The 13,790-nt window shown below is 41.4% G+C and overlaps 1 protein-coding gene across 1 annotated transcript in view; it reads left to right on the top strand.

The window, feature by feature from the left end:
• Positions 1-13,790, top strand: part of xrn1 (5'-3' exoribonuclease 1) — a 96,037-nt gene that overhangs the window by 30,217 nt on the left and 52,030 nt on the right. The window contains exons 15-21 of the mRNA XM_034183018.1: positions 2,256-2,425; positions 2,884-3,001; positions 4,071-4,166; positions 4,918-5,021; positions 11,488-11,619; positions 12,552-12,714; positions 12,806-12,919. Of these exons, the coding sequence (XP_034038909.1) occupies positions 2,256-2,425; positions 2,884-3,001; positions 4,071-4,166; positions 4,918-5,021; positions 11,488-11,619; positions 12,552-12,714; positions 12,806-12,919 (897 nt within the window). The remainder of the gene's footprint in view (positions 1-2,255; positions 2,426-2,883; positions 3,002-4,070; positions 4,167-4,917; positions 5,022-11,487; positions 11,620-12,551; positions 12,715-12,805; positions 12,920-13,790) is intronic.

Raw genomic sequence — 13,790 nt, 5'->3', positions numbered from 1 at the left:
TGGGAGGCAGAGCCTTCAGCTTTCAGGCTCCTCTCCTGTGGAACCATCTCCCAATTCAGATCAGGGAGACAGACACCCTCTCTACTTTTAAAATTAGGCTTAAAACTTTCCTTTTGCTAAAGCTTATAGTTAGGGCTGGATCAGGTGACCCTGAACCATCCCTTAGTTATGCTGCTATAGACTTAGACTGCTGGGGGGTTCCCATGATGCACTGAGTGTTTCTTTCTCTTTTTGCTCTGTATGCACCACTCTGCATTTAATCATTAGTGATTGATCTCTGCTCCCCTCCACAGCATGTCTTTTTCCTGGTTCTCTCCCTCAGCCCCAACCAGTCCTAGCAGAAGACTGCCCCTCCCTGAGCCTGGTTCTGCTGGAGGTTTCTTCCTGTTAAAAGGGAGTTTTTCCTTCCCACTGTCGCCAAGTGCTTGCTCACAGGGGGTCATTTTGACCGTTGGGGTTTTTACGTAATTATTGTATGGCCTTGCCTTACAATATAAAGCGCCTTGGGACAACTCTTTGTTGTGATTTGGTGCTATATATAAATAAAATTGATTAAATTGATTGATTGATCAAGCCAGGTGTGTTAAAAGCAGATATTAGTTGCAGGCAAAAATGCATCATAGGCACAAGTTAAGATTCCAAGAAATAGACAAATAAATAAAGTTCAGGTCTGTGATTGTTTCTGTTAATGTGAAGTGCTGTTTTCCAACAAATGAACTTTACAGTAAGAAAGGGAAATAGTCATGACATAGTCTAGGACTTAGCTGAGTACATGTATGAACAGAATTTAGGAGAGCCTAACTCAATTGTTCTAAAGTAATTTGACCCCAATGAACAACTTGGGATATGTGCCAAAATCTGTATCTGGGACAAACAGCCCGAAAATCACCACGCCTTTTTTTGTTCTGAGTGTTACTTGAAATACAGCTGTATTTTCTAAACTGCAGCAGCTGTAGATTTTTTTCAAGATATTCAGAATAACCAGTACATGTTTGGGAGGGTCATAGAAAAGTGTAAAATTTCAGTTTTGATATTTTAAGAGAAAATGGCTAAAATAAGTGGGTCAACTTATTACCGTACACCGAAACAAACCGAACATTTGCCAAATATAATGAAATTTTATTTTCACTCATACTGTCATCAATGGAATATTGATTTAAAGTGAAAAATACAAAACAAAACTTGCTTCTTCATCAGACAGCAGTATCTCGAGATCTTAAATGTTTTTGAGAATATCAGGGAAATTTCCCAACAGCCAATTGTCCAGAACGTTTAAGTTACTAAATATGTGGTGATTGCAGACTGTATGAAGGTCAGTTGAACTAATGTTTTCTCTTAAAATATCAAAATGAGAAATTTTATTGAGTACCTTGGAAAATCTGTAGCTGCTGCTGTTTAGAAAATACAGCTGTATTTGAAGTAACACTCAGGATGAAAAAGGGAGGGGTCATTTTTGGGCTGTTCATCCCAGATAGAGATTTTGGCGCATATCCCAAGTTGTTCATTATGGTCATATTATTCAAGAACAGTTGAGTTATCCTCTCCTAAATGATGTGCATGCCTGTCTAAGCTGGGTCCTAGACTAACTGAGAGAACCACTGATGTCAACAGTAATGGATCAACAGTTCAGAAAAAAGTTTGCTCATTCTGAGACGCACCTGTTGCATTGTTTAAATGACTGGTGGAACTGTTGAAACTTTGATTCAGCAAGAATTAGAACTTAGCTTCCTGAAAGTAAACCATCCTGTAAAGTAGGTTGAAAGCGGTTCCAGTTCCTAAATTGCTAGTTTTGATGTTAACCTTGAGAATGTAGCTCAAAAAATATTTTATTTTTTAATTTAATTTTTTTTATATTTTGCTGGACATATTGGTTGCTTAGCTGCTGTAGCTCTGTTCAAAGTTATCGGTAAGAAATATATATGCTGTGCTTTTTTTGTTTTGGTTCACTGTCTTTGACAGAATTTGAAATTCTTTTGTGGACGAACAAAGTAATCAATCAACAAAAAAATAGCTCCATTAGTGAAGAGTGAAGTGTTGTGCGAGAAGGCCATAAAATAGCTTCTTTGTACTGAAAGTTTTCAAGCCATGTGAGTTCAACAGATATATAGGGCAATTACTGTTACACCATTAGTACCCAATATTTAAAACAAAACCATCTGATCAATCTAATACTGCAGGACAGGCCTGATGATGTAACTATAACTTATGTACTGTATGTGTCTCACTGGTGCGCTTGTATGTATTTATTTGAACAGAGGTATTTGCTAGCAGCCATGGAGCCCTGCAATCAAAAGCTTACGAAAGAAGAGAAGGCCAGGAATCGTCATACAGAGTGTGCCCTGTACACATATGACCGTGACATAGACTTCGTATACATCTCAACCCTGCCTCAGCTGGGCCCCAACATCACTCACTGTCATGCCAGGTATAACAACGGCGATGCAGGAGCATTTGAGAAGGAAGCACGTTGTGGCTGATTCAGATGTAGAGGGACAGCTGTCTCTATATGCTAATTGGCTAGTTAGCTGCTACCATTAACATCTATAGTGAGCTACTTACTTATATTGATAGCTGTATCAATATGTTTCATTAGCCTTAGCACACATATGTTATGTGTTTGCTGTAACGTTATAACAGCGATGTTTCAAGTGTCTATTTTTTTTGTTAGCACATGCCTAAACACTTCAAGCTTGAAGGTAATGATGGTTATGTAATAGCAGCTGCATGCTGGTGCGATAAGCCGCAATTTACGTATGATACAATTAGTCGACTAATCGCAAAAATAATCGGCGACTAGTCGATTAGTGAAATAATCGTTTGTGTCAGCCCAACACAGCAGTCCGCTGTTCACTGAAGGTTAATTTTTTTCTTTGGTTATTTTAGGAAAGAACACATTCCCATGGATGCTTGGCAAGTTCGGGTAGATCACATCAGCAATCGTGTGGATCATTCAGTGCTGTACTTTTGTGGCTTCCCAACTCTTCAACACATCAAGCACAAGGTAGACACGTGTGTGTGTGTGTGTGTGTGTGTGTGTGTGTGTGTGTGTGTGTGTGTGTGTGTGTGTGTGTGTGTGTGTGCGCACACGCAAATACATTTTCAAGCCACTGAAAATGTCTTGGACTTTATTTACATCAATCATGAAGACATACAAACCGTATGGTAAATCTGTCAAGTAGATGGTTCTCAAAAGTTGAGTGACCATGCTGGAAGGAGTCTTGTGAGACTTATATTTAGAACTAATCGTCCTGTCCCAGCTTTTTTGGAATGTCTTGCTGGCCAATGGCGGCCGCTCTTTCAAAAAATGTTTTAAGTGTGACCTGACTGTTTTCAACACATGCTGAAAGTAATCAAAGCCTGTTAGGAAGTTTCTACCGCTCTTGTTTTTTAAAACGAAAAGGCAGTTTAATGGTGTGTTTCTCATTTCAAGTGTAAAGAAAATTTGTGGTTGTGAATCGTGATTGTTGTTGCCATCCGCCCCCCCCCCCCCCCCACACACACACACAAATTTATAAGTTGTACTGGACTATAAGTCGCAGGACCTCTCAAACTAGTAAAAAAAAAAAAAAGGGCAGCATATACTAAGTGGTTATTTTTTTCAGTTCAGGCATGTGGTTACAAAGATTTCTGATAACACCTATTTAAATATACGGTCTTTTCCCTTTTTAGCTGTCGGTGCATATTCATGGGCTTGTTTGTTTGTTTATTCACTCATTCATTCATTCCTCAAAATGAATCCAACACACATTCGTGACCAGGAAATTTTCATGTATCCATCTCCTGACTTGTGAAAAGACAATTGGCAATAGATAAGATTGCATTTAGTTTGACCAATCTTATGGTCTGAACAGTTGACACCACAAGCACATGTTGATATTTACAATTGTTATATTATGGTGGTGTACAGAGGCAAGATTATGAAAAATGCTCGTATCCAAAAACATGTGTACCTTGTAAATTTTTCAAGAAAAGCTACATTTAATAATGATGCCCCCCCCCCCCCCCCCCCGCATTCTTTTGCCCTTATTTTCTTTTCTTTTTTCCCCCTCATGCTCATCCACTGCTGTTAGTTTTATAAGAAGAAGAGTGGGGTTGTTGTGTTCCAGCAGAGCAGCAGAGGAGAGAACATGCTACTGGAGATCCTTCCCACTCAGGAAGAAGAAATGGTGAGGCTTTGTGTTTTTTTTTTACAAATAAAGTGACTTCTTAAGTAGTTGCAGTAATTCAAATATTAATAATTATTTGGGCACTTTTTCTGCCCTGATGTTATTGCAATCCAGAGAGACTTTGTAAAAAAAAGTCTTTGTAGGCATTACATTTGTAAGCTTAGAGGTACCACTGCAGACCATGCCAGACAATAATATGAATGCCTGACTAAACTAGCTGTAAGTGGGTGCTAAAAATCAAGCCATATTTTACAATTTTCATTTGAGGTATTGATATTTGGAACATACTTTGCTTTAGGGTAAAACGGCATAGTAAAGTCTACGATATGATGCTTTTATTCCATTGAAAATACTTAAACATTCTGTGGTTTTCCAAAGGATTATAAGAGGGGGAAATCATGGGTTTTAGCCATGAAGACAGTGTTCCCACCTGACCACACCAGTGTTTATACCCAACACTTCAGCTGGTAATACTTTAGTTCTAAGTATTGCTGGGAGATTAACATATTAGTAATCACGTCAACTTATTAACCTTTGCATTTATAGTTCCAGTATTAATGTGATATAGAAACTGAGCACACATTGATGTGGCTTGACAGATTTTGCTAATTATAATTTATATAAAGCTTTAACTGTATTATGACTGACTGTAATTGAAATGTGTACCCTTTGGCGGACTTCCCTGATTTTATTTGTGGTTTGTGCTTCGTATACTCACTTTTCTGTCACCCATTAATTTTTTTGTCTTTAGATATCTGATGATGTTGCTGTTCAAGTACTGGGGAAGTCTGTGTTTGTTAACTGGCCACATCTACAGGAAGCTCGTATTGTAGCTGTGTCAGATGAAGACACCAAGTAAGAATGACAAATCAAAGTTTTTCCCCAGTGATGTTGAATTTGTCAAATGGAGCTTTTCCCCGAACAATATGGTCTCAGTGTTTTTGCATTTGCCTTTTATTATGTAAATTCTGTGTGTCTTAAACTTGATCTATGTATTAGTTATGAGATGTGTGTAATGATTAATAAGTAGTCATGATATGTTTTATAATGATTAGGATTTTGTAGGACATTTGTTTTAATAGGTAGTTGCTGGAGTGACTAGCCTCTCATCTATGATGACAGGTGTGATGTCACTGCCTTAACTTTGTAGCCACGTGGGTTGACCTGCTTAATGCTACAACTTCTAAATTTCCTTTAGCGTGTCTGTAGTATAATGTTTATAACATGTGGCGATCGATCAGACATCCTAAATTTGAATCCTCATGGAAACATTACTTTTTACGTATTCAAGTCATTTATTTTTTGTTTGCCTTTAAATGCATTAAATTGGAAAATAATTTTAGGGATTAGGGTCAGATCTTTGATTAATTGCTAAATAGCATATGTTTACAGCTTGGGACAGTGTAACTTTCTGTTCAGTTTTCTTTGGAAGGGGAACAAAATCACATACAGTCACGTATATATGAGAATGAGAGTTACATAGGTAACTACGTTCTGGGGAACCTGCATGCATCTCCAACCAAAAGGTTGCGAGGCTCCAGCAAGACAAATGTTCTGCAAGAATGTCAGCCTTCTGTTCTCTGCACAAGAGAGGGATAAAGGACTGAATGCCAGGTGATATACTGTTGGCAGACGTCACCCAAATCACGCCCACTAATGTGACATTGTTGGTATAAGACTTGATCTCTGCACATGTGGACATGGAATAATCCAGGTGCTAAGCACCGTCCTCTGGCGGTCAGAAGGAGTGAAATAGAATGCTGATGGCATAACTACGGTTCTGTGAATTCCAGATGACGGCCAGAGGGCGGTGCTTTTCTTGAATTTCCCTCTGGGATCAATAAAGTATCTATCTATCTATCTCTTTAGCACCTGGATTATTCCATGCGTGCATGCAGAGGTTGAGTCTTAAACCAACAGAGTCACGCCAGTAGGTGTGACCTGGGTGACGTCAGCAACAAAAAATGAGAACACGTCACCCAGCATTCAATTCTTCCGCCAAGACTATCAATGACAACCAACTCTGGCAGTCATCCAGAACTATATACCTTCAGTCATCTAGAACTATATAGTCATCCAGACCTTATACCAACAAGGTCATGAGGAGTGTGCACCAACCAAACCTCAAGTGTGCACCTACCAAACCTCAGCTGCCGTTCGAGGCGGCCAATAATACATCCCACTGCAGCAATCTTTGCTTGGACAAGGTGTAGCCCTTCCTGGGGCCCTCATTGCGCACAAACAGAGCATCATTTCTGCAAAACACAGCTGTCAATTCAATATAATGTCTAAGTACACAAACAGGACACAACAGACTAGAATTACAACTGCAATTCCATTGAAGTTGGGACGTGTAAAATGTAAATTAAAACAGAATACAATGATTTGCAAATCCTCTTCAACCTATATTCAATTGAATACATCACAAAGACAAGATATTTAATGTTCAAACTGATAAACGTTATTATTTTTGTGTAAATATTTCCTCATTTTAAAATGGATGCCTGCAGCACGTTTTAAAAAAGCTGGGACAGTGGTATGTTTACCACTGTGTTACATCACCTTTCCTTCTAACAACACGCAGTAAGTGTTTGGGAACTGAGGACACTAATTGTGAGTGGCATGATTGGGTATAAAAGGAGCATCCCCAAAAGTCTCAGCTGTTCACAAGCAACGATGGGGCGAGGATCACCACTTTGTGAACAACTACATGAAAAAATAGTCAAACGGTTTAAGAACAATGTTTCTTAATGTTCAGTTGCAAGGAATTTAGGGATTCCATCATCTACAGTCCATAATATAAGCTGAAGATTCAGAGAATCTGGAAAACTTTCTACACGTAAGCAGCAAGGCCGAAAACCAACATTGAATGCCCGTGACCTTCGATCCTTCAGGTGATGCTGCATTAAAAACCCAACATCATTGTGTAAAGGATCTTAACGCATGGGCTCAGGAACACTTCAGAAAAGCATTGTCAGTTAAAACAGTTAGTCGCTACATCTACAAGTGCAAGTTAAAACTCGACCATGCAAAGCGAAAGCCATACATCAACAACATCCGGAAATGGCGCCACCTTCTCCATTTGAAATGGAGAGACACCAAGTGGAAAAGTGTGCTGTAGTCTGATGGGTCCACATTTCAGATTGTTTTTTGGAAATCATGGATGTCGTGTCTTCTGGACAAAAGAGGAAAAAGACCATCCAGATTGTTACCAGTGCTAAGTTCAAAAGCCAGCATCTGTGATGGTATGGGGGTGTGTTAGTACCCATGGCATGGGCATCTTACACATCTGTGATGGCACCATCAGTGCTGAAACGTACATCCATGTTTTGGAGCAACACATGCTGCCTTCCAAGCAACATGTTTTTCAGGGACGTCCCTGCTTATTTCAGCAAGACAGTGCCAAACCACATTCTGCACTTGTTACAACAGCATGGCTTCATAGTAACAGAGTGCAGGTACTAGGCTGGCCTCCCTGCAGTCCAGACCTGTCGTCCATTGAAAATGTGACGCATTATGAAGCACAAAATATGACAACAGACATCCCCCGGACTGTTGAACAACTGAAGTCGTACATCAAGCAAGAATGGGAAAGAATTCCACCTACAAAGCTTCAACAATTAGTGTCCTCAGTTCCCAAATGCTTATTGAGTGTTGTTAGAAGGAAAGGTGATGAAAGCTTGACTCTTAGTCTTGTCCATCCAAATTGGAAGTCCCAAAAACCAGTTTTATTTGTTATTATCTATCGTCCACCTGGTCGTTACTGTGAGTTTCTCTGTGAATTTTCAGACCTTTTGTCTGACAGTGCTTAGCTCAGATAAGATAATTATAGTGGGCGATTTTAACATCCACACAGATGCTGAGAATGACAGCCTCAACACTGCATTTAATCTATTATTAGACTCAATTGGCTTTGCTCAAAATGTAAATGAGTCCACCCACCACTTTAATCATATCTTAGATCTTGTTCTGACTTATGGTATGGAAATTGAAGACTTAACAGTATTTCCTGAAACTCAATAACATTTACATTTACTCTGATGGACTACCCAGCAGTGGGGAATAAGTTTCATTACACTAGAAGTCTTTCAGAAAGCCCTGTAACTAGGTTTAAGGATATGATTCCTTCTTTATGTTCTCTAATGCCATATACCAACACAGTGCAGAGTGTCCTAAAAGTTCCCTGAAAAGCCTTCAGTTAATTCAAAATGCTGCAGCTAGAGTACTAACAGGGACTAGAAGGAGAGAGCATATCTCACCCATATTGGCCTCTCTTCATTGGCTTCCTGTTAATTCTAGAATAGAATTTAAAATTGTTCTTCTTACTTATAAGGTTTTGAAAAATCAGGTCCCATCTTATCTTAGGGACCTCATAGTACCATATCACCCCAATAGAGCGCTTCGCTCTCAGACTGCAGGCTTACTTGTAGTTCCTAGGGTTTGTAAGAGTAGAATGGGAGGCAGAGCCTTCAGCTTTCAGGCTCCTCTCCTGTGGAACCAGCTCCCAATTCAGATCAGGGAGACAGACACCCTCTCTACTTTTAAGATTAGGCTTAAAACTTTCCTTTTTGCTAAAGCTTATAGTTAGGGCTGGATCAGGTGACCCTGAACCATCCCTTAGTTATGCTGCTATAGACTTAGACTGCTGGGGGGTTCCCATGATGCACTGAGTGTTTCTTTCTCCTTTTGCTCTGTATGCACCACTCTGCATTTAATCATTAGTGATTGATCTCTGCTCCCCTCCACAGTATGTCTTTTTCCTGGTTCTCTCCCTCAGCCCCAACCAGTCCCAGCAGAAGACTGCCCCTCCCTGTGCCTGGTTCTGCTGGAGGTTTCTTCCTGTTAAAAGGGAGTTTTTCCTTTCCACTGTCGCCAAGTGCTTGCTCACAGGGGGTCATTTTGACCGTTGGGGTTTTTACGTAATTATTGTATGGCCTTGCCTTACAATATAAAGCGCCTTGGGGCAACTGTTTGTTGTGATTTGGCGCTATAAAAAAAGAAAATGCAAAAGTTCAACATGGAGTCTGTCCCTTCAGGGGCCACACATACAGTTGAAGACGCTCTGGATGAGGATGCCAAATGTTCCCATCCAACTGCGACAAAAGGTCCCTCCTCTGTGGGATAGACCACGGCTCTCCGCTGAGGAGCATCAGAATCATGGGGAACCATGCCCTGCCCAGCCAGTACGGGGCTCTTAGTAACACTGTGTGATCGGTCATGCATATTCTGTGTAGTGTCAGCATGATCAACGTAAGAGGAGAAAATGCATATAGTAGACAGGCTGGCCAAGGCTGAGCCAGTGCATCCTGGCCCAGTGGGCTGTGTGGTTCTGAAAGAGTGAATCACAGGCGACAGTGTGTTGTTGCATTTGAGGCAAACAGATCGACTTCGACCTTGCCAAACCTGTCCCAGATCAGTAGAACAACATCTGGGTTGAGGCGCCACTCACCTGGTGGTGGTTTCTGACGTGAGAGGGAATCTGCAGCGTAGTGATGCACAGCCCTGAGACTCAGTATGCAAAGCAAAGCCCACTGGAAAAGTTCCTGGGCTTCTTTCAGGGAATGAACAGACCTCATGCCCCCTTGATGATTTATATGGTACATTGTCGATGTGTTGTCCAACCGAGCAAGCCCATTTCCCCTCTAGGGCAGGGGAGAAATGGCTCAGAGCTAGGTGGACAGCACGCAGCTCAAGCACATTGTTATGTTGGAGACTCCCCTGAGGGTTCCAGACACTCCTGATCATACTGTGGTTCCACACTGCACCCCAGCTAGAAAGTGCAGCATCTGTTAGAACGACTTCCTGGCGGGAGGGTAGAAAGGCCAATGGAACAACACGTGTTAGGAACTCCCTTTCCCCCCAGCGGTGATGATGTCGGGCAGACTGAACTGGAAGATGCACAGTCCTGTGTTGATGCAGCATGGGGTTTGGGCCCAAGCTGTTGAGCCAAATTTGTAAGGGGTGCAAGGACAGGAGTCCCAGAGACATGACTGCTAACACTGCCATCAGTTTCCTCATGAGCTGGAGGAGCAGGCCATAAGTCAGTCTGGCATTCTTGCGAACACGACAGACCAGAGTGAGAATGTTGTTCACCCTTCGCGGGGATGGGAAAGCAGTCATTGCCAGTGAGTCGAGCGCCATGCCAATAAAAACCACCTGTTGGCATGGGGTCAAGGAGCTCTTCGTCACGTTCACAGTCAGCCCTAGCTGCGACACGTGTTGCAGTAGGGTGCGAGTGTTGTCGAGTGATTGCTGCCGACTCTGTGCGCATACAAGTCATTCGTCCAGATACGGAAAAATTTGTATCCCATGAGCCTTCAATGGAGAGATTGCTGCTGCCATGCACTTGGTGAAGGTACGGGGAGTGAGTGAGAGCCCAAAGGGGAGGACTCTGAACTGGTATGCCTGTCCCTCAAAAGCAACCCGGAGGAACTGCCTGTGGTGAACTGACACTGGGATGTGAAAATAGGCATCCTTCGGGTCAGTACTGGTAAACCAGTCTCCCACCCAAATTGCCTGTAGAACTTCCATTGTGCAGAGCGAAAACACAGGACTTTCACATACTGATTTAACTTCCTGAGGTCATGGATAGGGCGAAAGCCACCATCCTTTTTTGGAACTACAAAGTAAGTTGAATAGAACCCCCTTAGTTGATCAGAACTGTGGACCCGCTCTTCAGGAGCTCGAGAATCTCCTGCCTGAGAACAAGAGACCTCTCTGGGTCTGTAACAACTTGGAGGGACGACGATTGAACTGAATATTGTAGCCCCTGACCAATGTGTAAATCACCCACTGATCCAAGACCAATTACCGCCACCGGTCGAGCTGTCTGGGAGAAATGAGTGGTAGCCCCGTACTGGGTGCCATACCAGAGTACTGCCCAACTACTAACCCCGTGATGATTTTGAGGGGTGAGCATGACGGGCCTGCGCATCACAACAGCCATTTCTGGGTGGTCCACCCATGGGTGGCCGAAAGGTAGACTGCTGGGAGGGCTGATGTGGTAGACCCTGATTCCAGGGAGCACGACCATTAGATGGAAGAAAACGACCTGTGGGCTTAGGTTGGCACCTGGGAGTCTGCTGTAATTCGGCAAATTGCTGCTGAGACCTGTTGTTGTGAACAGCACGCTCCAGAGTCTGCTGGGCCACAGGACCGAAAACATGACCTGGGATAACAGGCAGAATGCCTAGCGATCCCCTGCAAGCCTCAGACAGAGGAGCATGTGCATGCGCGCATGGAATAATCCAGGTGCTAAAGCACCGCCCTCTGGCAGTCAGGAGGAATGAAATAGAACCTCATTTTTCTCCTTCTTTTTCAGGTTTTGTGTGGAGGAACCTCCTGGTGTCCAAAGACTGTATGACAACTCTTCCCCTCCTCCTACCACAGTCATGCGCCTGTCTGACAAGGAACAAAAGGAATGGCTGAAAGATGTCCAGGGAATCACTGAACAGTAAGACTAAGAAATGACATTGCCTTCTTTCCAATTGTTGGTTTTCACCAGGGATTAAAGTTCTCCATCATTATTGTGGATTCCTCTTAGTTGGGCTTCAGAAAAGGCCATATATGAGATTAATGCTGATTGAAAGGAAAAAATGGGTTGGGGGCAGGGTGATGATGCTGTGTCAAGGACTCATTCTCATTGCAATGTGGGTATTAGTAGGCTCGGGCCACATCATCTTGTTGTCGATATACAGGTAGAAATTCTTCCCACAGTTGGAATTTGGCATCCTGTGATATAAACAATATAGTTGATAATGTATTTTACTATGTGCTCTATGTGGGCAGCTTGTGCAGAATGATGGCAGAAGGCAGAGTTCAAAACAAGCGAGGAAGAAAAGTTAAGCCTATCATGAAGTACACAATGATATAGTATGGTGCTGCCAAACCATAAAAGCATCAACATGAGGAAGAAGAGGATTACAAACCTACAGAGTCATAGCAGAAGAGAAAGAAGAAGTTTGACCAATCAGTACTGTGTTCTGTCTCCAAGCCATGATATTCTCAGAGATGGCAAGCAGTGGCAGCTGGTTAATTTAATACATTTTTTAATTAATTTTTTCGTCATTTTTTTTAATTAATTAATTAAATTTAATTCATGCATTGGGAACACTACACATTCTATTCCAAATCAAAACATGGATAAAATTTCTTCAAATTTATTATTTTAATATATGTACATAAAAGCTATTCTAAGAATTTTAAGCTTTATTCATTTTTTTAAACACAGTTATTATTTTGAACACAACTGTAAAATGTGACTGCTGAAGATGATGTGCATGCTGCTATTTTTTGCTTTTTAAGTCTTTGCATTGAAACCAACAACTTCCTTTCTTTGTTGGATTAAAAATGTTTTGTTCTTTTCATTATTTTTTTTTTATCTAGTTATTTGAAGAGGAAAGGCATTGTGGTGAATGAGACAGAAGTCCTTGTTTATGGTCAGTTGCTGACAGGCCGAAAATATGTTCCCAAAGCAAACGGAGAGGTTGTACTGGAGAAACAGTGGTCCAAACAGATCCTGCCTTTTGCTTACCAGACTGTGGTTAAGGTACATGCATATTGGAAACATTACATGAGATTACATTACAGAATACGTAGTCAGGCACTCACACTTTCTCTCTTTTTTTCTCACCTGTCAGGATATCAAGGCCTTCTACTCATTTTTGACCACATTTAGGAGGTTAGATGAGCTCTTTCCTCTAGGAACGACTGTTTTCATGGTGGGGCACCCTTACTATGGTACCATGGGTGAGGTAAGTTTTCAGGTCTTCTCTGCTTTACAGTTGGTCCTCTTTGCTGAGGCTACATTGTCAGTGTCAGTTTGAACTTTTAAAACAACAAAAAATGTCCATTTGCATCTTTCTGTGCATGTGTGTGTCGTTATTGACAAAGACTGTGTATCAAATAGTGGTGTAAATGATTGTAGTTGATCTGTGATGACCTCCATTTGGATACATTTCTCAGTGGCTGCATTATGACTGCCATGGATGCTCATTCCGTAGCGGTTTTGTCACGTCTGTAGACCATTTTGTGATGATCTTCTTGATGTTTTTGTTGTAAAACTGGTTATTGAGTTGTCCGTATCAACAATGGTGCTGAACACAACAGTGTTTATGAATTTCATTCTAAGCATGCTTGGTGGTGGTTCTCGATCTTCCACTAAACACTAATTATTGTCCGTCACGTCCATAGTCCAAACAGTACCTTCATGCTCACAGTCTCCTAACCTATTATCTTTGATTACTAATATTAGTAAACAACTGTTACGCCTGCTATATCACTATATCACTCCATCTCATGCTTTATCTATCCTGTTTTCTGGTGTGTTTTTTTTTTACTATTCTGCCCTTCTCTATATTTTCCAATGAAAATTCAGTGTTGTGTATCAAATGACTTACAGCAAAGTTCCAATGCACCAATTCATTGTCAAGGTAACAAAAGGTTTTCTGTATGCTACTTACACCTTATTTCAACATTGATGCATACTCATGTCTCCACATAAACCAGGCTTGTTCTGTTGTGTGTGATGTCACATCCGTATACCAGTATATTTTACAAATATGTTGAATATTTTACCACGTTTTTCATAAAAGCGTGGTAAAGGCTAACTCACAATTCATTTTG

The sequence above is a fragment of the Thalassophryne amazonica genome, chromosome 12 (assembly GCF_902500255.1).
Source record: "Thalassophryne amazonica chromosome 12, fThaAma1.1, whole genome shotgun sequence".
In the NCBI taxonomy this organism is placed as follows: Eukaryota; Metazoa; Chordata; class Actinopteri; order Batrachoidiformes; family Batrachoididae; genus Thalassophryne; species Thalassophryne amazonica.
Note: the sequence above shows the minus strand (reverse complement) of the source record. Positions and strands in the feature narration are given on the sequence as shown.